Genomic DNA, 27,920 nt, shown 5'->3' with positions numbered 1-27,920 from the left:
ACATTTCAGCATGTTAAACTAAAAATGGCTGCTCAGGTTGAAATTTAAATGGTCCACAGAGCAATTTGAAAACCATTGATGATGTAACTAAAACCTAGATAAGTTACCGGACTTGCCCAAGGTCATGAAGCTAGCTGATGAATTGGAACTAGAGCTGACTGCAGTGACCTGTCAGAATCTACATGGATGGAACTTGGCTTAGGCAGTGAGGCCTAACCAGTGTCAGAAACAAGGAAGGCAATATGGAACCCATATTGGTACATGGTACATAAATCTGTGCCACACAGGATGCTGAAATTATATCTAGGTGACAGGACAGACCAGAAGGCAAAGACCCATTAGTTTCCCAGTGAAACCATTTTACAGAAAACCAGATTATTTTATTTTCATTAAAAAAAAAAAGCCTTGAAGAAATATTTTCCTTAAAAAAAAAAAAAAAAAATCTTGAAGAATCAGGAATAATTTTATACATTTATGGTTGCTATTTAAAAGTATATCTCAATACATACCAAAAGCACCTAAGGGTTACCACCAAGTTTTGCCCAAGTTCTAAGTTCTGAAACTTAGTGGTGTAGGGCTTGTACTTAGCAAACCCAGACAGTTTGGATTGCTTATTCCAGGGACATAAGCTTGAAAATGTCCTTATGTTTGATAAAAGACACCTTTTGGAGGCCAGAGGACCCTTGCTAGTTAGGTTTCCTGAGAAAGGGGGAGAGCTCTGTGCTCATCAGTCCTTCAAGCTTCTCAGGAGATGTACCAATCATGAGAGCAACAAGTGTCTTGGGTTTAAAGAGACTGAGCCCCAGAAAGCTAAAGTCAAAGCCTAAGCAGCCAACCACCCTTCAGAACCCTTTTCAGACTGTAGCAGAGTCATTCAAACCAGCAAGAGGTGCTTCTGAGGCAGCCTCAGGGAGGTCTTCACATTCTTTCAGTGCTGCTCCCAGAGAAGTCTGTCTGCAAAGGTGTGATATTGTGGTCGTAGCCGGCATACTCGGAGGAGCCAGTACTGGCCAGCTTGAGCTGCTGGGCAGCGTGGGTCAGCTGGAACGCAGCATCGGGGTGGGCTGTGTCAGGAAGTAGTGTGCACTCCCTTTCCAGCATGTCAGCCACCCCTTTGAGCAGGTCCAGGAAACCAAAGGCCAGGGCGGCCTTTCGTAAACGGTTCAGCTCCTGAAACAAGATTAAAAAAATGCATTTTCCTCACCATATACTTTTTAAGTGCTCAGCTTAGAATACGTTCTCCTTGATCCCTGAACTTAAGTGAGCATTTTTATATGAGAAGAAACACTTGTACAGAGATGCTGCTAGTTTAACGACATGACTGGAAAGCGGTTCCTCTACAGGTGATCAGAAAAAAGCTGGGGAAGGAAGACAGCTGACTGAAACACAGGTCATCATCAGCACAGTTAATAAGCTCTTATGCCAAACACGGTGAGGTATTGCATACATCATTTCATTTACCCATAAATCTATGGAGGGTTACCTTTCCTCTGTTACTCAGGTATGAAAAAGGCTTGCCCCAAATGTCAGAGGGCTCTTAAGCCTCTCCTGCCCCTCTGGCTGGGCCTCAGGCTGAATGACAATGAACATGTTTGGAGGAGGCTCTGGAGGAGTCAGGAAGTCTGACCTGAAAGACTGCCACAAAAACATCCAGTAGCGGATGGAAGCAGAGAAATAGGAAGTGCCCCATCAACCACTTAGTATGATCTGGGCAAGTTGTGTAGCCTCTCTGGGTCTCAGTGGCCTCATTTACAAAATGAGAAGGATAACCTCTTCATTGCTCACTGCAGGGGTTGACACAGTTGCCTGGTAGAGGCCCTTTTCAGCTCTAATATGTAAGATTATATAAAACCAGACAAGAGAACGGGCTTTCTGACCATCTCTCCACTATCATCTATTAACAAGTGACAAGTTCAGAAGAATGCCAAAGTACAAATGTGCCATCTTGAATAGATAGCTGGCAATCGTGTGTAGAAAGCTCTGCAGGGAGAGGGACTGTAGCCAAGGAGTGGTCATCAAGGGCCTATGTGGATTATGGGCTTCAGTTGATAGGCTGAGCAGCTCTCTGGTTGAACTTTGATTAAGGTAGCTCTTGCTTGATTTCATCAGTTCACTACATAATAAGGTTTGAAGACAATAGTGACTTAAAGATAATGAGATAACATCCAGACAAAATAGCATGTATGTTCTCTGGAAGAAATGCCAGCCTGGGGCTGGCTGTGTGTACCATATTTTAAGATTAACAAGCTAGAACACAATTGACAACACAGCATACCTCACATTGCATAATTTGATTTTGGCCAAACACCAGAAGGATGGGAGATACAAGTGAGCTTAATGCTTCACACTCCACATCACTCCTTGTAACTTTATTCCCTCTACCAATGGGTCTGGATTAACTGGATATGATTGCAGAAGGCCACCCTTTTGCAATAAATGTGCAATTTTAGAAGTCATTCCTGGAAGCAGCTTCTCTGGTACAGTAAGAATATTCTGGGCAATCACCATCCCAGGAAGTCATATACAATAGTTGTCTAGGGTTAGACTGGATGCCCAATGGGAGTGGTGAGGAGGGTTAAGGGCTATGAGGGTTGTGGTCCCTTCAGCTCCTTCCCTTAGCCATTCACAGCAGCACCAACACAGAATTGAGCCATTTAAACACTTGTCATTCTTGTATTTTAGGGTAGCTATGGACCCATCACTTCTACTGACTTTACTAATGAAAAAAACTGAAAGCACAAGCCATACATTTCTAATTCCTATCCATGTTCACTCTGCTACCCCACACAATTGTGAACCATTTATTTTTGGTACATAATAGTGCCTGGCCTACCCTCTTCCACTGTAATTCTGGTAGTTTTACCTTATAGAATGTCTGTGTTTTTTCAGGTAGTTTCCTTGCATTTCTTAAAATCTTCTGTACATCTGTCTATCAAAGGTAAAAAGAATTCAACATTAGAAATCTATGATAAAAGGAGAAAGAAAACAAAAGGAAGGCTCTAAACATTTAAAAAAATGAAAATGAGAACAGAGCCATAGTGTCAAGATGAGGATCCCTTCTAAGTTAATGTCACCATTCTGTTCAACATTATTAAAGCCCCTCCTTCCTTCAAAATGCTTGATAATAATAAATTCCTTCGTGACAGAAATGAAATTGTCTCACAAAAACACATCCAGAAATCCCATACATACACTGCCAGCTGCTTTTTGACAAGGATGCCAAGACCATTCCATAGGGGTAAGAACTGTCCCTTCAACAAATGGTGCTAGGACTAGATAGCCACATGCAAAAGAATGAAGTTAGACCTTTACTTCACACCATATACAAAAAAGTAATTCAAAATAAAGCAGAGACCTAACCATAAGAGCTAAAACTATAAAACTCTTATAAGAAAACATAGGGGTAAATCTTTATGACCTTGGATTTGGCTATCATTTCTTAGTTACAACAGCAACAGCAGAGCAACAAAAGAAAAAAAAATTAATTTGATAAATGTTCATAGCAGCATTATTTATAATAACCAAAACAATCCAAGTGCTCATCAACTGAATGAACAGATAAACACAATTTGACATATTTATATAATGGAACATTACTTAGCCATCATCAGGAGTGAAGTACTGACATATGCTACAACACAAATGAATGCTGAAAACATTATGCTTAGTGGAAGGAAGCCAAACACAAAAGGCCACGTATTATATATGCCATTTATATGATATACCCAGAATAGGTAAATCCATACAGACAAAAAGTAGACTAGTGGTTGCTAAGGGCCAAGGGAAAGATGAGAACATAGTAACTTGCTTAATGGGCACAGGGTTTCCTTTAGAGTAATGAAATGTTCTGGAACTAGATAGTGGTGATGGTTGTATAATACTGTGATTGTACTAAATGACACTGAATTGTATACTTTAAAATATTTGAAATGGTAAATGTTATGTGTATTTCATCACAATAAAAAAATATATACCCAGACCAAAATAAAATTTAAAAAATAATTTCAGAAAACTTTAGAAGAAATCTTTCCAATAGGGAAGTACTGGGATAAGGGATGGCAGGAAAGAGGGAGAACATGATTTTCCAACAAAGAGAAGTGATCTCTGCCCCCTTAGTCATGGCAGGATGTATCTAGTCTTTATGAAAAGGAGGCTAGAAGAGACTATGCCATCAACATAAGCTACTTCTGGTGGCCTGACTGCTCTTCTCATCTAACTTGAGCTGGACACACTAGAGAAACAAAGGAAAAAAACATGGTACTCAAATGAGAAAAGAAGATAAATGATTTTTAAAAATAGATATAAATGACTTTACGTCAATGGGAGAAGTGTCACTGCATACCTTTCCTGAAAGTAGTATACCTTGATAACAGTATAATCTTGGCTTCCCATGGAAGTGTTTATGTGCAGTTACCTACTATGTAATACTATGGTTTAGGCTCTACTGTGGGGATGGAAGTAATCACATCCATTATGTTATTCAATGCCTCAGCATGTTAAAAATTTTACATTTTTAAAATTCAATGCCAGGAAAATGTCTCTCTCTACACAAACTGACATGCTTCCTTTTATCAGTCATAGCTACCTAACACAAAATCCTACATGTTTCTTTTTTGATCTTGGTAGTGGGAAGCTCAGAGCCAAATAGCACAAATATAATTATCATTTTGCCTTGGGTTCCTGGCACAATTGACTCCCCTCTTCCTCTAGGTTTTATATTGCTCTAAATTTTATAAAAAATGATTTTGCTATATACGTGTTTTACTGTAGGCCACCTCAAATCCTTTTTGGAAATAATGACAAACATTAAAAGTAAATGAATTACTAAGTATCAAAAGAAAGGAAAATAAAATCAAATGTCTGCCTGCCTGTCAGAATCCTTCCTCCTGTCCCTAGTGGAAAGCAATGTGAATAGTAATGTTACCTGCAGGCCACTGGGTTTGATCCAGACAGTCACATTCTGGGCATAACTGCGTTTGTTTTTGGGCTGCAGGGGGAATGGGCTCTTATTGTCATCTTCACCATAAGGGTTTTCTTTAGCATCTTAAAAGAAAAAGACATTCTTGAAATGATATCTGGCAAAACACAATCACATTTCCAATTAGGCTAGAAGCTCTTTGAATTATTCAATCGTCCACATCCTGATACTTCCCTGATTAAGACAATCCATTAACTTTAGTCAGGTTGGGGAACTTGCTCTCAATAGAAAGCTACTGATGGAGGAGACCAAATAATCATCCAAGGTTCATGTAAGTAAAACATAACTTAATGTTTTTAAAGAAAGAAGCTTCTTTTATCTGTTTTATAAATTAAAGTCAGAGAGGATAAAACTAATACAATAATACTAAAGTACTATTTTAAAAATATATAAGTACATATACTGCAGTTCTATAAGGTTTAGCCCAGCACTCTCCAACAGAACTTTCTGTGATGATAAAAAGGCCACCACTAGACCAAGTGGCCACTGAACACTTGACATGTGGCTACTGTAACTGAGGAACTAAATTTTAAATTTTACTTAATTAAATTAAATTTAAATAGCCTCATGTGGCCAGTGGCTACTGGATTAGACAGCATAGGTCTAGGCACTGAGAAAATTAAAAAGAAAAATTATATATGGCCAAATTAAGGAAAAGGGCAAGGAGAAAAATACTTTTTGTTGAAACATACGCCACCTTATTACAGCTTATTAGGTTATTGCTTCCAAAGAATTAGAGTCATGTTAGTTTTATAGCCACATGGATAAACAAGGGTTTTTCTACTGGCTTCTTAAGCCAATGAAACTCTGGCACAAACTTATAAAGCATATTAACATCTATTGTCTTATTTTATCCTTATTATTACACCTTCTGGGGTAGACAGGGTGGAAATCATTTTCCCAAGTTAGGGAGCTTAAATCCCAAATGTTCATGTTGAAAACTGGAATTAGCCCAGTTTTACTAACTGAACCAGAAGCTTTCTAACCCCAATTTAGTCAGTAATTTAAATGCTTTACACTGGCCCCACACTACATCTGTCAGTCCCTCTTCCCGACCCCTCCAAAAAGTACTGACCCAGCTTTCCAGACATATTTCCATGAATACTTGTCTCTGTATAAACATTTTCAATAAGGCCAAGATCCCAACAATCCTTTCCCATGCAACATGCTTATATCCAACTTACCTGCCACTATTTGTTATTTCCCCTGCCTGAAATGCAATCCTTTCCTCATTCATTTATTCCCTCACTAACTTATTCATTCATTATTTATAGTAAGACCCCAGTGCGTAGCAAGCTAGAAGTATGGCTACAGAAGATATTTTTCTGGCCTCAAGAAACTTAGAAAGAATGTTTATTAAATTACAACTGTGTGCCAAACAACTTCTCTCCTTACAGCAACACTAGAGGGTAAATATTATTAGTTCTATTAAAGATGAAGAAACTGAAGTTCAGAGAGGTTGGACCTTCACAGATTTCACAGTGACTCAGGTGGGCCTGGTCCCAATGACACTTTTTCAATCACTCAACAGTGCCATCTCTCACCTACCCATATTTACTTACATTCTAAGTCAAGATACTACCTTACCTTCTCTATAAAGTTGTCCCAACTTTTTCTGGCAGACAGTAATTTCTCTAGATCTTTCTATCCTACAGTTCTCATTATTAGTACTAAACATTTCAACATGTAATCATAGCCTATTTTGTACTGCCTGTTTGGAACCTGTATGTGGTAACTGGCTTACCAGACAGAAAATACTGCATTTGTGAAAAAATAACAGGAGGCTCTTGGAAATAAGAAATCTGACAGCAGAAATAAATAAACACAGTTGCAAGATAGAGTTGAAGATAACCTCACAGAAGGTAGAACAAAAATTAAAAAATAGAAAAATGGTAGAAGAAAATCACATACACACAAATCATAAACATAGGTTCTGGAAAGGGAGAACAGAAAATTTAGAGAGGGGAAAATCAAAGACATAATTCATGTTCCCAGGAATGAAGAATATGAATTGCCAGATGGAATGGCCTACTGAGTGCCCAGCACAATAAATGAAGAGAACAACAACGACATACATCATTCTAAAAATCCAGAACACCAGTGGCACAAAGAAGAACCTCAAGGAGTGCAGAGAACAGATTAGAGTGAAAGCACAGAGAGCCAGCATGGTACAAGACTCAGTAGCAACACTAGAAGCCAGAAGAAACAACAGACAATGTTTCAAACTCAAAGGGAAAATGATTCCCAACCTAGACCTCAATATTTCAACCAAACTCTGTCAATCTAGTGTAAGGGATGAAGTACAGATATTTCCAAATATGCAAGATTTCAAACATTTACTTCTTATGTATCCTTTTCTCAGGAGGATTCATGATATCAGAGATCCATAGGAAAGAAGTGAAGAGAACTAGGCAAAAGGCTGAGAAAACAACCAGTCCATTTATGAAACGAGGAAAGGAGATGACTCTAAGGAAAAAAAAACCTGACAAAAATATCTGAAGAGTGTATTTTACTTAGGTAGGAATTAGCTATAGCTACACAGAAAACAACAAAGGGAAAAAAAAAGAAAGAAAAGTACAGAAAGTAGAGGAAGGCTGGCTGCCCAGCTCTTTTCCTGGAGTCTCTAAGGAACCTCAGTGTCTTTCCAATATATGCTTTCTTTTTAATTGAAGTTAGAATACATTTATGTTGCCTGTTAGGAAAAAGAGGAAAAAATCTAATAAAAAAAAAGTAACTGGGGCAGGGGACAAAGAGTTGCAAAACAAAGGAAATGTAACTTGGTATACCACATGGCTTAGTTGTAAATAACATTTACATCATCTAACAAGTACAGAATACTGATTTAACAACAACAACAACAAAACCCCACTATAACCACATTGGAAGGATAGAGGAAGGGAAAAATGTGCTTCTTGGGTAGATGGGTAGGCATGGTGGTGGTAAGAGAACTAAGTAGTCATCCTTAAGAAGTGAAAAAATGACAATTAAAATTTTAAAAAAGTCAAGAAATAGCTACATACTTACATTCTTTAGAAATGTAAGCAAATACCAAAAGAAACAATTAAAAGTTAAAAGTAGTTTTCTCTAGGAACAGAATTAGAAGTAGGAGGGATAAGAATAAACAATGGTACTATTTTGCATACTTTGCTTTGATTAAAAAAATAAATGATAGATGGTCACGGGGAGTGGAGCACAGAATCAGGGAATGCAGTCAGGTAATGACTATGTGTAGAGCCAGAGGGGAGATAGAGTAATCAGGGGGACCGTTTCATAAACTATGTAAATGCCTAACCAATGTACTGTATACTTATAACTAATAGTAAAAAACAAACAAAAATAAATGGATTTTATAAATATAAAAAAAAGTAGGCTCTACCATTATTATGTGCCTACTGTGTTAGGCTCTTTTTACACACTGCCTCAATAAATTCTCTCCACGACCCTCTAAAGTAGGTTTTATTATCAATTTTTACTTGTTACCATAATGGCAATCTCAACCTCATAAGACTGTTGTGAGAATTAAATGATACATTTCATTGTGTCTAGCACAGTGCCTAGTACAAAAATTAAATTCAATAAAATGTTAGCTCTTACTATCCTCACTGAAAAGAACAGACCCTGAGGGAGAAAAAAAAAACAAATATAAGGCAGAGAAACAGCAATTCAATTTGAATGAAGAATATATATACCAAGCCAAGTATTGCTAGGTTGGAAGCCAGACAGAAAGGAATTTGAAGCTACTGTCTTAGATTACAGAAAGGCATCTGTGGTGAAAACAATCACAATAGTCTCAGTCATGGGTCGGCAAACTTTCTGTAAAGGGCCAGAGAGTAAATATTTTAGGCTTTGTGGGTGATATGGTCTCTGTTCTAATTATTCAACTCTGCCACTGAAGCAAGAGAGCAGCTATAGAGAATATGGAAAAAGGATGAGGGATGAGTGTGCCTGTGTAATAAAACTTTACCTACAAAACAGGCAGTGGGCTAATATGGCCTGCAGGCCAGGCCAGTTAGCTGACCTCTGAGCTAAGTAAACGGTAAAGAAGCCACAACAAGGCAAGAGCAGTGAGAACGAAAAGGTAGAAGAATGTAGGAACACTAGAGAGAGACTAGATGAAGGTGTGGAATCTCCATCCTAACACACACAACTTCCTCTGACCTGTGTTCTCCTCGAATTACTGCCCTAATTCTCTTCTCTTGGTGGCCAATCTTGTCATCTTCATTTTCTCATTTCTAACTCATTCCTCAACCTGTCTCCTGGCTAACCATCTACTGAAGCTACTCTTATAATAATACCATCAATAACCTGTCAAGATCAAATGATTCTTGATTCATAGTGTCCTCTTCTTTCCTCTGGGTTTCTAGTCCTTTCTAAACCTCTTTAATCATTTAAATTCTACAGTGTCTTCAGATTAAGTTCTCAAAGTGCTAATCCTCCTGTGGGCCTTCCTTCAAAGAAGATAGAATCCTCATGTGACTCAGAAACTTTTTTTCAAATCATGAACTCATCTTCAGAGGGAATTAGTTTTTTTTCTGTAGAAGTCCTTTTGCCCTGGGTTGTAGAGGTATTCCTAGAGTCATTACTTTAGCTTCTGGAGGATGCACCAAGGGTTTCATCACTTCAGAACCAGTTTTTGTACTGTCTGGTTTTAGAAGTCTGCACTTCAGATAGTGTCAATCTGCATGGTACAGGACTTGGACTTCAATTTCTCATGGGAAACTTTTAAATTTCTTTATATCTAGAAAAGCAGGTAGAAACAATCAGAATTTTTATCATCCTCTGACTGAAGGGGTAGACATACATTTCCAGCTTTACTCAGAGATGTCAGTTCCTTGTCTTGTTTGGAACCAAAGACATGTCTCTGGTTCCTGTGTGAGCTTTAAAACCCCACTCCCTGGATCCTAACTCAGGAGCTGGCAAACTATGGCCTATTTCCTGTTTTGAGTTAATGGTTTTTATATTTTTAAATGACTGGGGAAAAAATCAAAAGAATAATATTTTATAACATATGAAAATTATATAAAATTCAAATTTTGGTGTCCATAAATAAATTTTTTTGGAATACAATTATTCCTATTCATTTATGTATTGTGATACAATGGCAGAGTTCAGTAGTTATGACAGAGACCATATGGTCTGCAAAGTCTAAAGTATTTACTATCTGGCCCTTTGCTGAAAAAGTTTGCTGACCCTTGGCCTAGCTTCCAGGGCCTATGTTCTATCAAAATCTTCTCTAGGCTTCAATGGCAAAAGGCATGTGTGTAAGATATTGTAGGCCATGTCACCGTACTTCCTTCTTGAGTATCTATTTTCTTGGCTTCTGCAACATCACTTTCTACTACTTTTCCTCTCTTATCTGCCTATTCCTTCTCACTTTGCTCTACTAACGCCCTTTTCCGCTGTCCCTGGTAGGTGGCTCTTCCTAGGGGTCTGGTCCTTGGCTTTTTTCCTTAATCTATAAACTGTCCTGAGGCTAGGATTTTTTAAAGTGTGGTATGGATCACCTAGATTGTTATCACTGGGTAATATTAAAACTTCAAGTTCCTGGGCCTGAATCCAGACCTACTGAATTAGAATCTCTGTAGGTGGGGCCTAGGAAACAGAATTTTTACAAAGTTCTCCAAGTTTGTTTTTGTACACAAAAACTCAAATTTGTGAACCATTACTCTAAGTAATCTCCCACATTCTCACCATTTTAACTATGAGGGATATGCTTATAACTAAAAATTATATTTCTAACTCTGCCCTCTCTCCTGAACTCCAGACTCTTACAGAAATTGTCTCTAGGCACCTTCACCTAAATCTCATAAGCACAGACACGACATGCACAAAAGATGCTCTTCTCAAATCTACTCTTCTTCCTCTGTTCAGTTTCAATTAATAGTACCACCTTTTACCCTGCAGCCCAAGTCAGAATCCTGGGATCATTCTCAACTGTTCTCTTTCATTCTCCTGCCTAAACGCTGTCGATTCTACCTCCTAAATATCTTTTACATGAATCCCGTCTTTTCTGTCTTCAGCCACTGCCCCTGTTCTGGTTCCCACCTTCGCATCTTCAGGACTATCAGACTTTAACTGCAGGACTTTATCTTTTCAAATTCACACTCCACAGCTGTCTTTCTAAATGCAAATTTACTATCTCTCACTTGAATTTTGCCCATATTACACAACTCCAGGGGCACCAATCCCAGAATACAAAGTCTCCTAACTGGTATCTCCACTGTTCTCATTACAGCTAGAAGGATGTGACCATATTACTACCCTTCAGTGGCTTCCCAGTACCTGCAGAATAGTCTCAGCTCTTCATATTTCAAACGAGGCCTGCCCTGCTCTAGCCACTGCCAACTTCTAAACCAGAGGTCCTCAACCCCCGGGGCCATGGACCGGTACTGGGTCATGGCCTATTAGGAACCAGGCTGCACAGCAGGAGGTGAGCGGCAGGCAGGTGAGTGAACCAATCCCTGGTGCCAAAAAGGTTGGGGATTCCTGCTCTAACCTACCATCTGGCCCTCCCATCCTTACACTTTGTGCTCCAGCGCTCCTTTCTTTACTATAGGTGTTCCATTTGTCCAGGATGCCCTTTCTTCTTTCACTGGCTCAGCAAATTCCTCTTCCCCACCCCTGCCAAACTCAGCTAGGGTGTCACTCCTCTGTGAAGATTTTTCTGAGTCCTCTAGGCAGAGGTGATCATCTCCTCCTGTAGGCTAACTCTGATCTTGTGTCAGTCTGTGTTTATTATTCCACTTTCCACTACACTGAGCAACTCCTGCTAACTCTTGTATCCCATGGACCTGGTATAAAATAGGCTCCTTGGTAGATGTTCCTGAAATTGAAATGGGTCCAAATGAGTCAAGGATGACTCTACAGTTGGAGCCTGAGTAGCTAAGAGTACAAAGGCATCCATCGGAAAGAAGAGAAAAAATAAAGAACGGTTTAGGAGGGAAAGGGTGAGAGTCAATGGTTTCTATAACAAACACACTGAGCTTGGGATTGGCAGAATATCCAGGTGGAGAGATCCAACTAGGAAGTGGGAATATAATATGTAAATTCCAGGAAGAGATCAAGCAGGACTAGAGTTATATATCTGGGGGAGTAGGAAGCATAACGGCTGATGAAATAACCGGGAGAGAGTAATAACACAAAGAAAGCAAAGAACAACATCTTGGGAATCATGAGGCAAGAAGAAAAGATGAGGAGAAAAAGAAAAGTTGCTAAAGAAAAAGGTAAGTATCAAGGGAATGCAATGTTGAGAAAGCCAAAGGAAAAGTTTTAATAAGGAAGGGGATTAAATTTTCTAGGAATGACTAGGAGTTACCTGGGTTGAAAATTACACTAAAAAAGTTTATGGAGAGCAGCTTTTCACTATAAGCGTTTATATGTACTTAAAGCAACCTTTTTGGCACTAGGGACCGGTGCTCCTATGAGAATCTAATGCCTGATGACCAGAGGTGGAGCTGAGGCAGTGATGCTAGTGCTGGGGAGCAGCTGCAAATACAGATGAAGCTTCGCTCACTTGCTCACTGCTCATCTCCTGCTGTGCGGCCCGGTCCCTAACAGGACATGGACCAGTACTGGTCTGCAGCCCAGGGGTTGAGGACCCCTGCCCTAACCTATACAGTTAAAAGTTCTAATATCAAACTCTTGGGGTTCTCCATGTACATATCTAGCATCAGAGACCACAGCACACTCATCAGGGCGATCACACAACTCTCTGCACAGTCAGAGCCATTTAGAATAGCAGAGAGAAAACAAAGTCGAGATAAATAAAATCTGATCTGGGTTATACCTGAAATAGGACCCAACTGTGCCATTTTCCCTAGCCATGGGAGAGGTTCTGGGCCAGGCTCAAAGAGAGACATCATGAGGTTTGATTTCTTCTTGCTGTCAGCTTGGGAGTAGAGCATTCCATGCCATTCAGGACTAGATAGAGAGAAGATGGAAAATCAGAAGAACATCAAGCCTGGGATTGTCAAGGTAAATAAGTCTAATCTGTGTTTTTCTCTTGAGCAACATAGGAATGTATTACTTTTACTAAAGCCAAATCCTAAACCTGAAAATGCATAATGCTGCTTCCTAATATTACCATTCCCCTGAGACATATTCTTATTCAATTATATAGATATGGAAATCAAAAGCAGTCTTAAAAGAGAAAAAAATCACAAGGGCAGCAAGTAGCTGCAGGTGGTGAGGAGTAATGGCTGCTACAGGTCTTTTCAGCTACAGCCTGAGTCATTCACAGCAGCACCAATACAGAAGCCCTTGCAACAAAGAGCACAAAGCCATCACCCAGCTCTGCTCATACTTCTCAAAGGGTCCCAGGTAATTCTCATATTCAGAGCTAGTACAAGTAGCTTGGGTACCAAGAAATACAGTAAACTAATACCTAATAAGAACTGCATTCTTCCTTTTGGAATATTAACTAAAGCAGAAATGGAGCCATGCTTCTTCTGAGGACTCCTAACCTCTTTATCTTCTATATCAGTCAACCCCAGGTAATGGCTAGAAGATGATCAGTCGCCTCTTCTTTCCTAACAGGTATTATAGAATGGGAAGCAGATAGTGAATGTGGAAGCTAGAAGGGCTTTCCTCATAGGGAAGGAATATAGCAAAGTGGTTACAAGCATGGACTCTAGAGTCAGAATGCAAGGGTAAGAATCCTGGCTCTTTCATTTACCAGCTGAGTGACCTTGAGCAGGTTCCTTGACCTCTCTAAGCCTCAGTTTCCTTATCTATATAATGGTGATAATATTGATACCTTCTGTATAGTGTTGTTGTGAGGGATTAAATGAATTAATACACATAAAGTGCCTAGAGGAATGCCTGGCACACAGTAAAATGTTCAATGAATGACATCAGAATCTTTTTTCATTTAGTTCTACCTCCTCATTTTATAGCTTATGAATACTGCATAAGATCCGATAGCAAGTTAGTAGCATTGCTGTAACTGAACCCAAGTTTCCTAGATAGACTAAGAAAGAGGAAAACTAAGAAAAGATATAATATAAAAGCAATATAATTAATAGGCTCGCTCTGTACTTATTCTAGGGGATAATTTAAAGAGTTTAGAAGGTGATAGCAGGTGGGACGGGTATGGCAGAGAGAGGAAAAAGGTGACAAGGACCCTTCTATTTTCTTTTCAGAAAAGTCTGGGAAATATTTCACTTTGTAAATTGATTTTCCCTTTCACTTAACCAAAGGTAAACAAAGTTTCTTACCCTAATTGAACTATCGCTACCATTCCTTCCACTTTTAGGCTGCCATGGAGCAGGACACAAAAGTTGGGTATTTTGCCTGCAATCTGATTGGCTGAATTTTCATCTTCATTATCATCAGTTATGCCAGTACCCACTTCATCGCCTTCTGTAAAAAGAAAAGGAAACAGGTCAGACGGAGATTACTATAAAAATCCCAAACCCCAATTATACTCTTGGTTGTTTCTAGCTTTGGAAGGAAAATACATGGAGTTATAAAAGAATATGTAACAAGAAAAACTCATATTCCTGTCTTCCTACATCCACATAAAAATCAGTTTTCACATGTTATATGAATTCCATTTATATGAAACATCCAGAAGCAGCAAATCTATAGAGACAGAAAGGATATTAGTGGTTATCTGGGGCTGAGGGAGATGGAAGGCTAGGGGTTGATAGCTAAAGGGTTTCTTTTTGGGGTAGTGAAAATTCTAAAATTCAAATTCTCTGACTGTGGTAATGGTTGCACAACTCTGTAAATATACTAAAAACTAATTAATTGTACCCTTTAATTGGTGAAGTAAATGGTATTATACTTCAGTGAAGCTGCTATCCAAAAAAAAAAAAAAAAAATCAGCTTTCCACAATTTCTACCAGGACACTCAACTAGCTGCTCCCTGGGGGTTTCAGGCACCATTTGAACAGAACCACAGATTCAGAGATGTCAGGAACATTCTCAGCTGACAGCCTTCAGGCAGCACATGGATGGGCACCCCCCAAAGGTAAAAGGTGATTACTCCATAAACTTCTTGACTCTCCAACTCCAGTCTCTCATATATTCTTCTGACAAATAAATCTTCCTACAGTTAACTTCACTCTGGAACTGTCTGCTCAATTTCATTCAAAGACTTCCTCATTCAATAGGAAGAATTTGCCCAGTTTAGCTTGCAGCCCTTACAATATGGCCTCATTCTGCCTTCCCATACTTTTCTTTCCAGTTTCCTTACACAAACTCTTCATTTTCCCCACTTTTCTTGGCAATATATATGCGTATGCAAGAATCCTCCAACCAGGACCTTAGAAATAAGGAAAACCTGGTTATTATAAATATCAAGAACAATAAGGTAAATTAAAACACTACGATCACAATAAGCCATCTGTGAGAACATATTAAGATTCTATCTGTGAATGTGTGATTGCGGGTTAGAGAATACCCAACTCTCCAACTGAGATAACTGGCATACATAAAATTTGATCATCACTCAGTGAGTAAAAACCTGATTAACTGTATACACTTCTTGGAGAAACCTGGTGAATATAAAGTGGAGGATCAGCCTAGAACAGAGAAATGAGAAGTGTAAAGTGCTAGAGACTAACATTCTTCAGAAAGATGTTGAATTTTGGGAGACATGACTTTATTCTGAAGTAATGAGCAGCACAAAAGGCTAGATTCATCTATTCATTCAACAGTATTTTCTGAGTATCTACTATGTGCTAGGCACTGGAACAGAACAAATGTAAATTCTCTCCCTTATGAAGCTGTATTTGACTCCACATTTATCAGGCAACCTTTGAGGACAACCTGGGCTTTTTCAGCAGAGCTCTGGATAAGGGACTAAGCATTCTCATCTCTAAAGAGGACTTCCACTATAAATTAACAAAACAAAACACAGTAACTATGTGTCAAGATATTTTCCGTAGTGTAAAGTGGCAAAACTAGTTTTCTAGTATATTAGGCAACCTTCCATTTTTAAAAATCCGGTCCAATCCTGTAACCATTCCTTTCCCCCAAATTCTGCAAAATGAGCTATCCTACTAACATTTAAAAATAACTTTAGACAATAAGATGCTTCATATGTATCACGAGAATAGGAAGAGAACTCACCTTTGTTAAGTGCTATAGGTAGGACCAGATGTCTGGACAGAACTGGGGGACTTGAAATATCAGCTATATCAATAAATCCCACTATTTCCAAATCTGAAAAGGAATCAACATAGAACTAATTAGTGCTATAGAAAAGTACATTATTTTCTATGTGCTAGATTTCACAAACGCAATGTTTAATTCAAGTAGGGAATTCAAATATGATGACTAGGGAGGTTATTAGAAGCTTCTTTGGATAACTCTAATAAATTTATATTTAGGAAGCTGAGGAAATAAGGATAATTGTTTTTTATTTAATGAATTTAAGTTATATGACAAATAGCTTAGACTTTATTTTTATGAGGCCAGGTCCCCAGCCAAAGCAAAAGCTTAAAAGGTCAAATCCCTCTATAATCAGGGATGTTCAGGCCACCAGGGAGCGTCATAGTCAAACACTTCCTCAACAACTCCAAGTAGCCATCCTTGGAGGATAAAGCCATTGTATTAAAAATGTTTCCCTGAGAAAAAACCAACATAGCAGTACAAACATGAAAATGATTTCTTTGTTTTATAGAAGCCTATTATTTATGACCAAAAATATTTGTTGAAAACCCAAAATAAGTAAAAAATAAAAGTTGTAACCCAAAGTACTTTTTAAAAGTTTTTGTGATTATATAAATAGTATAAAAACTTGGAAAACATTAAAATTGTAAAGCAGAAAAATAGTCGCTCATTATTCATCATTAAAGGAAACCACTATTAATACTTTATTGAATTGCTTTTCAATCTTTCTTCCAGGCATACACACACTGATATTCTCAAAACAATTTTTTAAAAATCAAGCTCATGGTGAGTACACTGTACTTCTAACATATCAGGAAATCTGCTTCTCAGATTAGCTGATTACTCAGCTAAAGAAAGTAATGAAATGAACATTTACTGTGCACTTAATCTGAATCATTTGTTGACTGAACAATTACTGAGTCAATATCTACTAAGCATCAGACACTACATTAGGCGATGGTGCAATGGTGCAATGCTGATGGTGCAATGGTGACTGAAACAATGAGGTTTAATATGTACCCACAACTCAAGGAGTACACCCTCTAACAGGAGACAACTCTCCTCTCCACTATTCCTGTTACTTTTGACTCTTCACTTCGCCAATCTCAGCGAAGCACAGAACCAGCAACATGAACCAGGTAAAAACCATGGCACATAGCTTTATTTTAGTTATAATATAAGCAACAGGGCTAGAGAGGTACAGTATATCAGAGCTGAGACTTTAGAGACCATCAATCACCTAGAGATTCCATTCATGTAGCCAATAAGAACAAGGGGAAGTGAGTTGTCCAGGATCATACAAGAGTCACACAGCCAAGTCTATCCTTCATATACGACCTCAATATTATGATGCTAATTAATCTTAGTATCTATTAAGAAGTACTTCAAGGACTTCAATGCTAATGAATCTGGCCATGATTTCCAACTCTAGTAATTTGTGGTTATAATTATCTAGGATTGGAGATTTAACTCATGACCTCACCATCACCACAAAAGACCACTAATCTGCCACCTCTTAGGCAATGCATCCTCCCACCCAAAGTGTATAACTGATGACAACAGCACCCTAGTATTGGAATTTACATTTCTTTTCCACCCTTCTGGAGAGGGAAGAGTAAAAGTCAGAGGTTAGGAAAAAGTCAGGAAAACAGAAGAACTAAGAAGGAAATTTAAAAAAAAAGTTACCTGTGTTAATGACTTTAGGGATAGGATCGATTTCCTCATCTACAACAAAAGGTTCTGGCCTGGGGAAGACTTGCACGTCAGCGGTTAGGTGGCCACACTTGAGAACAGCATGGAAAGGAGTATATGCCAAATCTATCAGTTTTCTAGAATATGATGATTAATTGTTATAGGAAGAATACTATGATACACATAATTTTCTTCAAGTAATTTTTTCGATATGCTAAGTTAGATTTCCCTTTGAGTTGACTCCAAAACGATGTGATCGTTTGTGAAATAGAACAAAATCTGACATTTTTGGTGAGGCAATTTCAATTCTGAAAAGCCCCAAACCAAGTTAATCTCTCAAATTGCTTGAGTCACTATAAGGAAGTCAGTATCTATAGGCATTATAGATTTAGTCATGCTTAATTTAAAAGGGAATGAACTTTTAAAAATCACTACTACCAAGTATTTTATCCAAAAAAAGTACAACTTGGGGAAAATAAAATGACACAATTAGAAATAGTAAAATAGATTACTATTGCTGGCTATCAAATTATAATGGACTGTAAGAAGGCAAAAAACCTCAAGTATATACTCACCCAAACATAGACTGTACATTTTTCAAGCACAGGGGGCCATCAATAGTAAAAATCTGCCCTTCGCCATTGTTTAAGTCTATGAGACGTTCAAGGCAATCCAAGGAATCAGTGCTCTGAAGCTACAAAGCAAAACAGATGACCCCTTTAAAGTGGCATGAAATGCCATTTTATCAGCACATTGAGGTCATACCCATCACAAAAACACAGACAATAAATATAATAGATGATTTTTTAACCATGTGCGAAGGAAAATATAACAATTTTGACTCAAGGTTACCAAAGAGGGATGTCATATAAAATGATACCAGTAGAGCTATGTCATTCAGAAGCAGTTCTGCAAAGATTCTCAGAGGTGACCATGGTAGGTATTTATACAATATCTTCCCTCCAAAGTGTTTCTAACATCTTTTGGTAAGTACCATTATTATCTACATTTTACAGATAGAAAATATGAAGTAAAGAAAGGTTTAATGTTCCTGAGTAAACGAGAAAATCAGGAAGCAAAGTTTAATAAAACATGCATCAGTCATATTACTTTACCAAAAAAATCAAAGCACATTCCTGTAAACATTCCTGTGGGATGGACATGAAAATTCCTAAATGAGGGAAATATTTAACACCATCTCAGGAAACAGTTGGGGCAACACTCTGAACTTTCAAAGACATTGAGATCTTGAGTCTTTTCAAATACAATTAGTGACCAGCCTCAGCTGAAACCAGTGGAGTTCAATGTTATAGTACATGCAATATGATACTCATGGAATATACACACTAAAAAATAACTGAGTTCTAAAATGTATCTAATCAAACTAAAAAGAACTTAGCTAAAAAGCATTACCTCCTCCAAATTTGCCATGCACATGATGTATAACTTAGATGGGAAAGGAAAAGGTAGTGGAAACCTGTTGCTCTCACTTCGTTGACTGTGTGTAGCTAGGGAATGCCGCAGTGACCCTCTACCAATGCCAAGACAGCCATCTGTCACCAGAACAACCTGTTTGCAAAAAGCGAGAGAAAGTTTATATATAAAATAACATACTCATTTAAAGCAGTCTCATTTAGCAATGTTTTCATTTCTCTCTAATTGCATTTACACTGAAAAATCTACCTCTGCAGGGATATGAGCAATAATGTGTATAAATCTCAAAAAATTTGTCAAGTGAAAGATGATAGACACATTGTATGATTCTATTTATATGAAGTTCTAGAACAGATAAAACAAAGCTAAGATAAATCAAACAGGGGTTGTGGGGCATGGGGGAGACAGTGACTAGAAAGGAGCATAAGGAAACTGTGTGGTTATGGAAATGTTTTATGTCTTCACTGGAGCAGGGGTTATATAAGTGCATGTATCTGTCAACACTCAGTGAACTGTTTACTTAAGATCTATGCATTTTACTGTATTTTATCTAATTAAACTTTTTTTTTTAAAAGTACCTAACTATGAACACTTAAAAAAAAAAGGACAAAAACATTCATAACTCTTAGTTAATTATATTAAAGCTAGAATCCTATCTCTTATATAAGGAGGTGGCACCTAAGGCACTGATGTCAAAAATGGCACGAGGACCTATTTTACATGTGTTCCTAAGAAGTATCAGCACAGAAGTCTGAACTTTGATGACAAAGATGACAAACTCTACCCCTGGTCAAGTAGAATGACAATTGCTTTAAAAATGTGTTAATAAAAGCCATTTAACCATACAAGACCTTTAAAATGCACTCTTAACCTGCAATTTGAAAAAGCCTTCAAAATTACCAACGATAGACAGTAGTTAGAAAGCATTTTCTTTTCCTCATTGCTTCAAAGTGATCTTGTCGGAGGGCACAGACTTTGCAAGCATTCCAGGGGAGGATTATTTTTGGTCTCCCTAGCCTATCCTACTAACGCGATAATAATAGACCATTAAGGCAGTATTAGGAGGTTGTTTTATGTGAAGTACCAAGGTTGGCACTTACTTCTAAAGCCCAAGAATGCTTAATGGAGGTCCCCTGGAGCAATGTCAATTTTGGGGAAGATAGTCAATTGACTACAAGATAATTTCTCCTAGGTACCAATAATTGCTTTATAATAATTTCCTTCTGCCACTAGCTTCTTCAGATACTGTATGATAATGAAATATTTCATGTAATGTCAAAACGAGATAGATTTTACTCAGATAATGAAGACAGTCCAGCTGTCTAAAAAGTTGGTTAAAAAAATTCTATATTAAAAAAAATCCATATGATAGTAACTAATTATAAAAACAATCACTAATAACTTTCACTTCTAGTCTAGTGTTTTAGACTGTTCACCCCAAAACTCATCAAGCAAGTCTCAGTGAATTCAGGCTCAGCCCCTTGCCCTCAGGATACAATACATCTCAAATTCAGGTTCTTCCTTTTTGCAAAGAAATAAAAAACATGAAAAGGCAGATGTCTTTCTGGTGCACATATTTTCTGAGATTCTTCTCTAAAACTACTGTGCTACCTACTAGCTTCCAGTTCAGTAAATATTGACAACAAAACTTTGTTAATTCAGTATATTGTTAGGAAATTAGATATTTTGTATGCCTGACTTACCAAATAAACAATGTTTACAAAGTAAGGTGCCAAACATTTTTATTTCTTAAAAGAAATTGATCAAAAGGCATTTACTAGCTTTTTTAGTAAGTATCCACTAGTGATTTGATTTAACCTTTTAGTAGTAGCTCAGGGTCTTCATTTATCCACAAGTTCATACTATACAAAACTGAGTAGTTTTATAATAAGAAAAAGCAACTTAAAAAATTTTAAGTTTACTGAGATAATTTACATACAATAAAATTCACTTTTTTAGTATATAGTTCTATGATTTCCAACAACTGCTTTCAATGATGTAACCACTTCTGCTTCATTTGAGTCAACTCCTACCCTTCCTTCACTCCCAGGCAACCGTAATTTTATTTTTAATTAAAAAATAAATACCAGTGATGCCACTGACACTACTGAGGAATCCTATTTTTGACCCTGTAATACAAATCATACTCTTTGGCTCACTGCCTGTTTTTGAAATAAAGTTTTACCAGAACACAGCCATGCCCATTTATTTACTTATTATCTATGGCTGCTTTCATGTTATGACACTGAAGCTGAGGAGTTGCCATAGATACCGGCAAAGCCTAAAATACAGAAAAAGTTTGCTGATTCCTGTTGTAGACTACAGTATTATGATTTTCCTTTTAGCAATCTTTTTTCTCCTTTAAAATACGCTACTACTTCTCAAAGTACCTGTGTATAGCAAACTTACAATTCTCTTTTTCTGCTACCACTCTGCTCTGATTTGATGCTCTAATGTGGATATACTGTGGATCCTAAGTAAAGAGCAACTGATTTTATGACATTCGTAACTCCTCACTTTTTAGATAACTCAGATAGTTGAGATGGTTAAAAGTCTGCTGAATAAATACTACATTGAGATAATGAAGATAGGCTATATTGTACTGATGTTTACAATTCTATCACTCAAAAAATTATAATCACCTCTTCCAGGGAATGTTCTAAAATTCCACTATGAGCCCTTTGTGTTTTATACAAACAATACGAGTTTACAAGAAGTCAATTTACTAGGAGAATGCTTTCCATAAGGCATAATTGTGTTGCTTTTTGAGCGTATTAGTGCTGATTTTCTGCCTTATTTGAAAAAGATACGAATAGTATATAACGTAGTTTATGGAAATTACAATGCATGCTGTGCCAGAGCTTGAAGAAAGTCCAGGCACCTCAGTGGTTAACGTTTTTAACTTAGGGCAATGAAAAAGAACTGATCATTACCTGGCAAGGAATTGCACCACCCCATTCTTGCTGAACAATGTTGCAAACGCCAACTAATGCAGACTCCAAGCAGGTTTTATCATAATCATCCATATTACTTAGTGCTTCCTGATTGAATAAAAGATAAAATTGCTCATTATTCTTTACTGTTTTGTGATTAGAAAACAACATAAAAATTCAAAGCATGAATGTTACACAGGGGAAATTGTTTCTGAGAGCCCCTAAGCATAAGTTCTTAAAGGAAAACAGTAAAACAGACTTCCTCAACTATAAAACATAACTAAAAGAGCTTCCCTTCATTCTGCCTCTTATCAGGTGAGACTGAACAGCACACTAAGTTTCTATCTTTAGAAGTGGACCTTAACAGAAATAATTAAAATAAAGAACTTTTGAACACATCACAAAAATGACAAATTTGAGTACTAACTATATCCTAAACACCATTCTAGGTATTTTCAGTACATTTAATCACAACACCCTATAGATTATTAATCTATTTTTAAAATGAGGAAACTAAGGTACAGAATGATTAGGTCACTTTCCCAGGTCTCATATCTAGAGGTGGCACAGTTTAAATCTGAACCCAGTCACTAACTCCAGGACTCCTGGTCTTAACAATTACTCTGCAGTATTTATACAGCTATTCTCTATTTCAGAACTGCTGAACATCCAAAATCCTTAGCTTACTCACTTATAAAAAAGGCAGTGCAACTTTAAAAAAAAGCTTTTGAGTCACTTAAAAATATGAGATAATAAAAGGAATGATTTAATAAAATTTTATTACTTATATTTAAAAAATCAAACTACATTGATCCTGAATTCCTCGACTGCCTAGCAATTATTAAACTACTCAATTTAATTCTAAAAACACTTAGTCTGCTCACTATGGGTAAGGCACTGTGCTAGGCCCTGATGGAAATATTAATGATTTAGAGGTGTTGTCAGAAAGTAAATTCTTGGGTATATCACAGATGACATCTTTGAAAGATAACATCTATCAACTGAGTTTTAAAAATTGTAATTCCTTGGCATCTGTAAATCAAAGGCTATTTGTTGGAGAGGAAATAGAATTTTGAATTACTCTAGAATAAGTTTTTATAAGAAAAGGCTATTTTTTATCTCCTCAAGTTTTATAGCAAAAGAAGTTAAGTGTTGAACGTAAAGATCCTAAACTGTAGGGAATGGGGCACTATATCCTGAGAGAATTCAAGAAAATCAAGAGTCAAAAAGGCAACAACCCAGTTCTAACTCATAGCTCTACCAAAAGGCATAAAACGTGCTGGTTGTGAATACTTGTTTTATAGCTATGCTTAGATACTTTGGCCACAGACTTATCAAAATATTCAGGACAATATGACACTTTTTCCTCCCTATAAATTTGAGCCCTGTACATACACTAACTCATTCCTTTTTGTACCTGTAGGGTGTTATAATCTCTTGTGAAGGGCACCATCAGTTCCCAGAGCGATGAAAAAACCACAAGGGCTGTAAACTCAAGTTTGTAATTTGTGGCCATGTGCTCAAACAGCATTGTCAAACCATGGGCTGCGAGGTGCTTGCGCTGATATTCCTCAGACCCCTCGACAGACACAGGTCGGGTCATGGAAAGGGACACATCCATTACCACTACTGTTGGCATGATGAAAATGATCCCAATGTTCCCAATCAGAATGCAGACAGACAGCTCTAAATAGAGAAATGCTGTAGAAAATAAATATGGTTAGGCTTGCAAGTCATGGAGAATAAAAAGTATTTTTTTCACCATAATTTTAACCAAATATTCCAGAAATAAGTGAAGGCAAACCCCATTTAAATTGAGGTGAGGGAAAACCTGCAGAGAATTCAGGAGGAGGGAAGCAAGCAGCTTACTTCATTATAAATACTTCTGGCATCACCCAATAAATGGCCATAAATCAAGGACCACCTTAAGTTATTTCTACTAAGAAAACATTAAACTAGTCCTTGAGTTTCATAGTTCCAAATTTTATACAACCTAATATAATAAACATTCCTATGTCATCTCTCTAACACTTAACTTACTAAAGAATATTTCTAGTTGTTATATGGTGGTGCTTTTTGACAATCAACCAGTCTTTTGGGGCATCATCACTATCTTAGTTGATACAACAGTATTTGTGCATTTAATTATCTTGTTGTTTGGTGTTTGTCTCTTTTTAAATTAAAATGAATGCAAAATATAAAAATGAAAGGGCTAGTAAAATCATAATCCAAATTAAAGAAAGCTGGAAGTCATTAAGCCTGACAAAAGCCACAGACTACTGCTAGCCTCAGTAGTACTCACTGAACGTAAACCAGGCCACAGGCCTTTAACTGTGAAGGAAAAGAACAAAATTAAAGAATATGTATGACAGCTGGCATTACCTCATGAAATTGTGTATAAAAGTCAAAATGTAGAAGAAATGGAGAAAACTAAGAGTTCTTTAAAATTATGGCTTGAAAATTAACATGAAGAAAACATTTCTGTGCTCAAAAAAAAAAAGTTCACAGATACACAGACCTGCTCATGGGGACAAAGCTTGCTGCTAATCAATTATTAAGCAAATTATAGTTTATTGACACAATGAAATATCACAAAGCTATAAATAAAAGGAAAATAACACATATGTATATATCAGAAATATTTACATAAAGTATTAATAAAGGAAAAGGGATCACAGGATTGTATGTATACACTTCATAAAAATCATATTGTATTTATATAGAGAAGACTATGAATGGACATAAACAGGTTAGAAATTTAATGTGCACTAATTTCTTCTTTGGAACTTACTTCAAAACACTTAACAGTGGTCAGATTGTTTGTTTTAGTTGTTTCCAACTACAAATATGTGATATCCTAAAATTCCATTTGTAAATAGGCTATTGGGAACTCAGAACATATCAGTTCATGGAAGAATGTTATAAATAGGGCCAGGGACTCAGTCAAGTAGGAAAAGCCTTTTTACCACAAAACAATCTAAGATACAGTTCAAGTACAGTAATGCTTCATGTATCCAACATTAATAAAGATCAGACAGGAGACATACTCTCCAGACTTCTTAGAATTCCAAAATGTTTAGGCATTTTGATAGAAAACTACTGTGTATCTCTCCTCCGTGCCTCCTTAAATACTGTGTGCTGAACATAACTCACACTCTTACGTTGACTTGGCATCACCAACCTAAACACCAGTACAGCCCAGCACACTGCTACCCTGATGTTTATACCAGCATTTCCCCAAGCATGTGCTGCAGAATACTGTTCTGGAGGCATCCTCCAAGAAAAATGAGTTCAGGCCTTATTAATTAAACTGAGAAGTTCTACAGCAAAGAATCCAGTTTAATTTGCCAACCCTGTGTTTCCCATTTAACTCTTTTCTACATAATGACTGTTAGAGTTCCATAAAACAAGAATGTTATATAACATACAAGAAAACAATGCCTTGTATTCAAGGGATCCAGCCTATTGTGCTGTGTTTTGGTGCCTCCTCTTTATAATTAATTTTTAGACCATCAGCTTGTATTCCACTTTTCTCAGTAATCCTATGCAATTACTCTCCTTTCTAATTTGCTGCTTCTTGGCTACTATGAGCTAGAAAGCCGGATAAAGCTCATTAAAACTGTCCAGTCAAACAGGCTCTGAGAGCCTGTGGGTTTTAGTGTCAAATGCATGAGCTTAGGTGTATCAGCTTGGTACTATTTTATCTACTGTTTTTAAAAAAAATTTATTTACTTTCTGGGACAGCTGTGTTGTTCAAGTGAGGTCTTGTCCAATATTGGTTACATTAGACCAAATGCTCACTAAGGGCACAGGCCATGTCAGATTTTGCCCACCAATGTCTCCTCAGAGCCTACCCATCACAGTAAATGGTACATAGTAAGTGCCTGACGAATGTTTGATGATGACTAATGAACTACCCCTAATCACCAGATATAACATTAATTCTTTGGCAAAATATATGATGAATTTTAACTCTGGACATCAGAAACACATTTCCTCCTCTCCTTTCCATTCAAGCAGAGAGACCGGGGACTCCTATGCCTCTGTCCATGTAGAGTTTATCCAGCTCCTATGGTAGTCTCATTCATACATAGAGGCCTTTATGTTATTGAAAGTTGGGGATCACAAGGAGTAGTACTACCTTCACTTAGAAACAAAACAGATTTAGATCAGGTATAAGAAACCACTTTTGGCCCATAAAATCTGCTGTAACACTGGAATGGTTGACCATAGCTAACAGTCTTGACTTCTCTGCAGACAGCTCTAGAACTGGCTCTTTCTCCTGACTGATGCATTTGTATCCATCAGTAAACAAACCTCTTTAACAATGGCAAAGGCATGGGAAACCAATTCAGTACTCAGGTTGTAAGCACAGAAGTAAAAAAGGGAACTGAATGTTCTCGAAGAATGGTTCACTCAAGCAGTCTAGGCCTGATAGAAGGAAATTCCTATCCACCACAGTCCAGCAATTTTGTGAGGGCAGGCTATGTTTCTCACTTGGGCTGATTCTCACCTGCAAGTCTTCCACGCCATCTTCACACCTTTCCCATAAGTACCGTTTCCATGCATTGCTTAAGACAACTAGGGGGTCTTTTCAATGAGTCTACTCCTGGGAATAAAGCCTATCTAGCCGCTTGATCTGGCCTTAATGCCAAGTCTCCATCAGTACACATTTATAATTCCCTGAAGGTGACAATCACCTCATTCATAAAGCACTGATTCTCAGCAGTTTCACTCTCAAAGCATGATTCCATTCGAATTTCTAAGGGCCCGCCCATTCATGTTAGGGTCCTCATCAACCCTGAGATCTCCCAGTCAGCCTGACTTCCCTTGCCCTGATGAGTCCCTCCGGAGTTCTCAGAACTTCATCTTTAAACCGCCAGCCTAGAAATACAAAATTTCTCCGTTTGGATCGAAACTGGAGGTGTATTTTCACCTTGAAATCAGCAAAAAGACAAATGAGAAAGAGAGAGATCTGGAAGTCTCTTATGGGAGGAGGGGGCGCAGAGGGCCTGAGCAGGGGGCGAAATCATGGTTTTTACGCGGAACTCGCGACCCCCAAGCTCCAGAGAGCGGGAGGCCGGGAGCTGGGCCCCGGAACTGGCGGCTCAGAGACCGTGCGGAGCGGCCACCGGGATGGCGGAAAAACCTGGCGCTGGCCTCGCCTCGTTTCCCACCCCTGACTCCTATTCCTGCAGGTCTAACAAGCAACGAAAGACAACCTGAGGCCCCTGGCCGCCCCTACTCACCCCGCGCCCATCGCCGGCACAGTCCGACCGCATAAACTTTCCGCTCGCGCACCACGACCGGAACTATAGGGCCGCGCGACAAAGGGAACCCGGCGCCGGGACTGCGCGCGGGGCTGAGGCGGGGCTTTAAGGACTGCATTGGGGTTGGGCTCTGGCTCCGCGGGGACGCTAAGGGGTGCGCCCTTCTCAGTAACTGTCTACAGTAGTGTATTCGTAACGACCCCTTTCCACCCACACGTCTCCGATTTCACTGAGCCCGGGCTGTGTCCGCCCCTTCCCTTCCTCCGTCTCCATTCTCGGGCTCTTCCCCCATTTACCTTTGGCCTCTTGTCCACCTCCCTCCGTAACTCTGTGACCCCTTCACACGTTTGTCTCCTACTCACCTGGGCCTGTGGGTGCCAACAGCCTAACTCTCTCTGATATTTGCCCCTCTTCCCCGTCACTCACCCGACTCCTCGCTCATATCCTCGGAACCAGCTGACAGAATTCTCTTCAACTAGAATTCCTGCATTAGGG

The 27,920-nt window shown here is 38.2% G+C and overlaps 1 protein-coding gene across 2 annotated transcripts; it reads right to left on the bottom strand.

Annotated features, from left to right (window-relative positions):
* Positions 1 to 442: 442 nt before the first annotated feature.
* On the bottom strand, positions 443 to 27,541 carry INTS14 (integrator complex subunit 14). Of its 2 annotated transcripts, none has more exons than XM_006920251.3 (12): positions 27,405 to 27,541; positions 23,573 to 23,856; positions 22,156 to 22,263; positions 19,202 to 19,357; positions 18,364 to 18,482; positions 17,783 to 17,925; positions 16,055 to 16,147; positions 14,194 to 14,338; positions 12,765 to 12,898; positions 4,925 to 5,043; positions 2,864 to 2,929; positions 443 to 1,170 (listed from the first exon to the last, which is right to left on the bottom strand). In XM_006920251.3, exons 2-12 carry the CDS (start codon positions 23,792 to 23,794, stop codon positions 919 to 921), a joined length of 1,557 nt encoding a protein of 518 aa, XP_006920313.1. In that variant the 5' UTR covers positions 23,795 to 23,856; positions 27,405 to 27,541; the 3' UTR covers positions 443 to 918. The 2 variants fall into 2 exon arrangements, with proteins under 2 accessions (XP_006920313.1, XP_024894541.1); XM_025038773.1 differs by lacking the exon at positions 27,405 to 27,541 and adding an exon at positions 26,669 to 27,113.
* Positions 27,542 to 27,920: the final 379 nt, after the last annotated feature.

The sequence above is a fragment of the Pteropus alecto genome, unplaced genomic scaffold (genome assembly GCF_000325575.1).
Source record: "Pteropus alecto unplaced genomic scaffold, ASM32557v1 scaffold86, whole genome shotgun sequence".
Taxonomy (NCBI): domain Eukaryota; kingdom Metazoa; phylum Chordata; class Mammalia; order Chiroptera; family Pteropodidae; genus Pteropus; species Pteropus alecto.
Note: the sequence above shows the minus strand (reverse complement) of the source record. Positions and strands in the feature narration are given on the sequence as shown.

Excerpts from the sequence above, each read along its gene's own strand:
- INTS14 (XM_006920251.3), bottom strand. The coding sequence starts at position 23,794 with ATGCCAACAGTAGTGGTAATGGATGTGTCCCTTTCCATGACCCGACCT. Across the intron at positions 16,148-17,782 it reads CCCTAAAGTCATTAACACAG|ATTTGGAAATAGTGGGATTT; the intron begins GTAACTTTTTTT and ends ATTCCTTTTCAG. Across the intron at positions 5,044-12,764 it reads ACAGTTGGGTCCTATTTCAG|ATGCTAAAGAAAACCCTTAT; the intron begins GTATAACCCAGA and ends TTTTCTTTTAAG.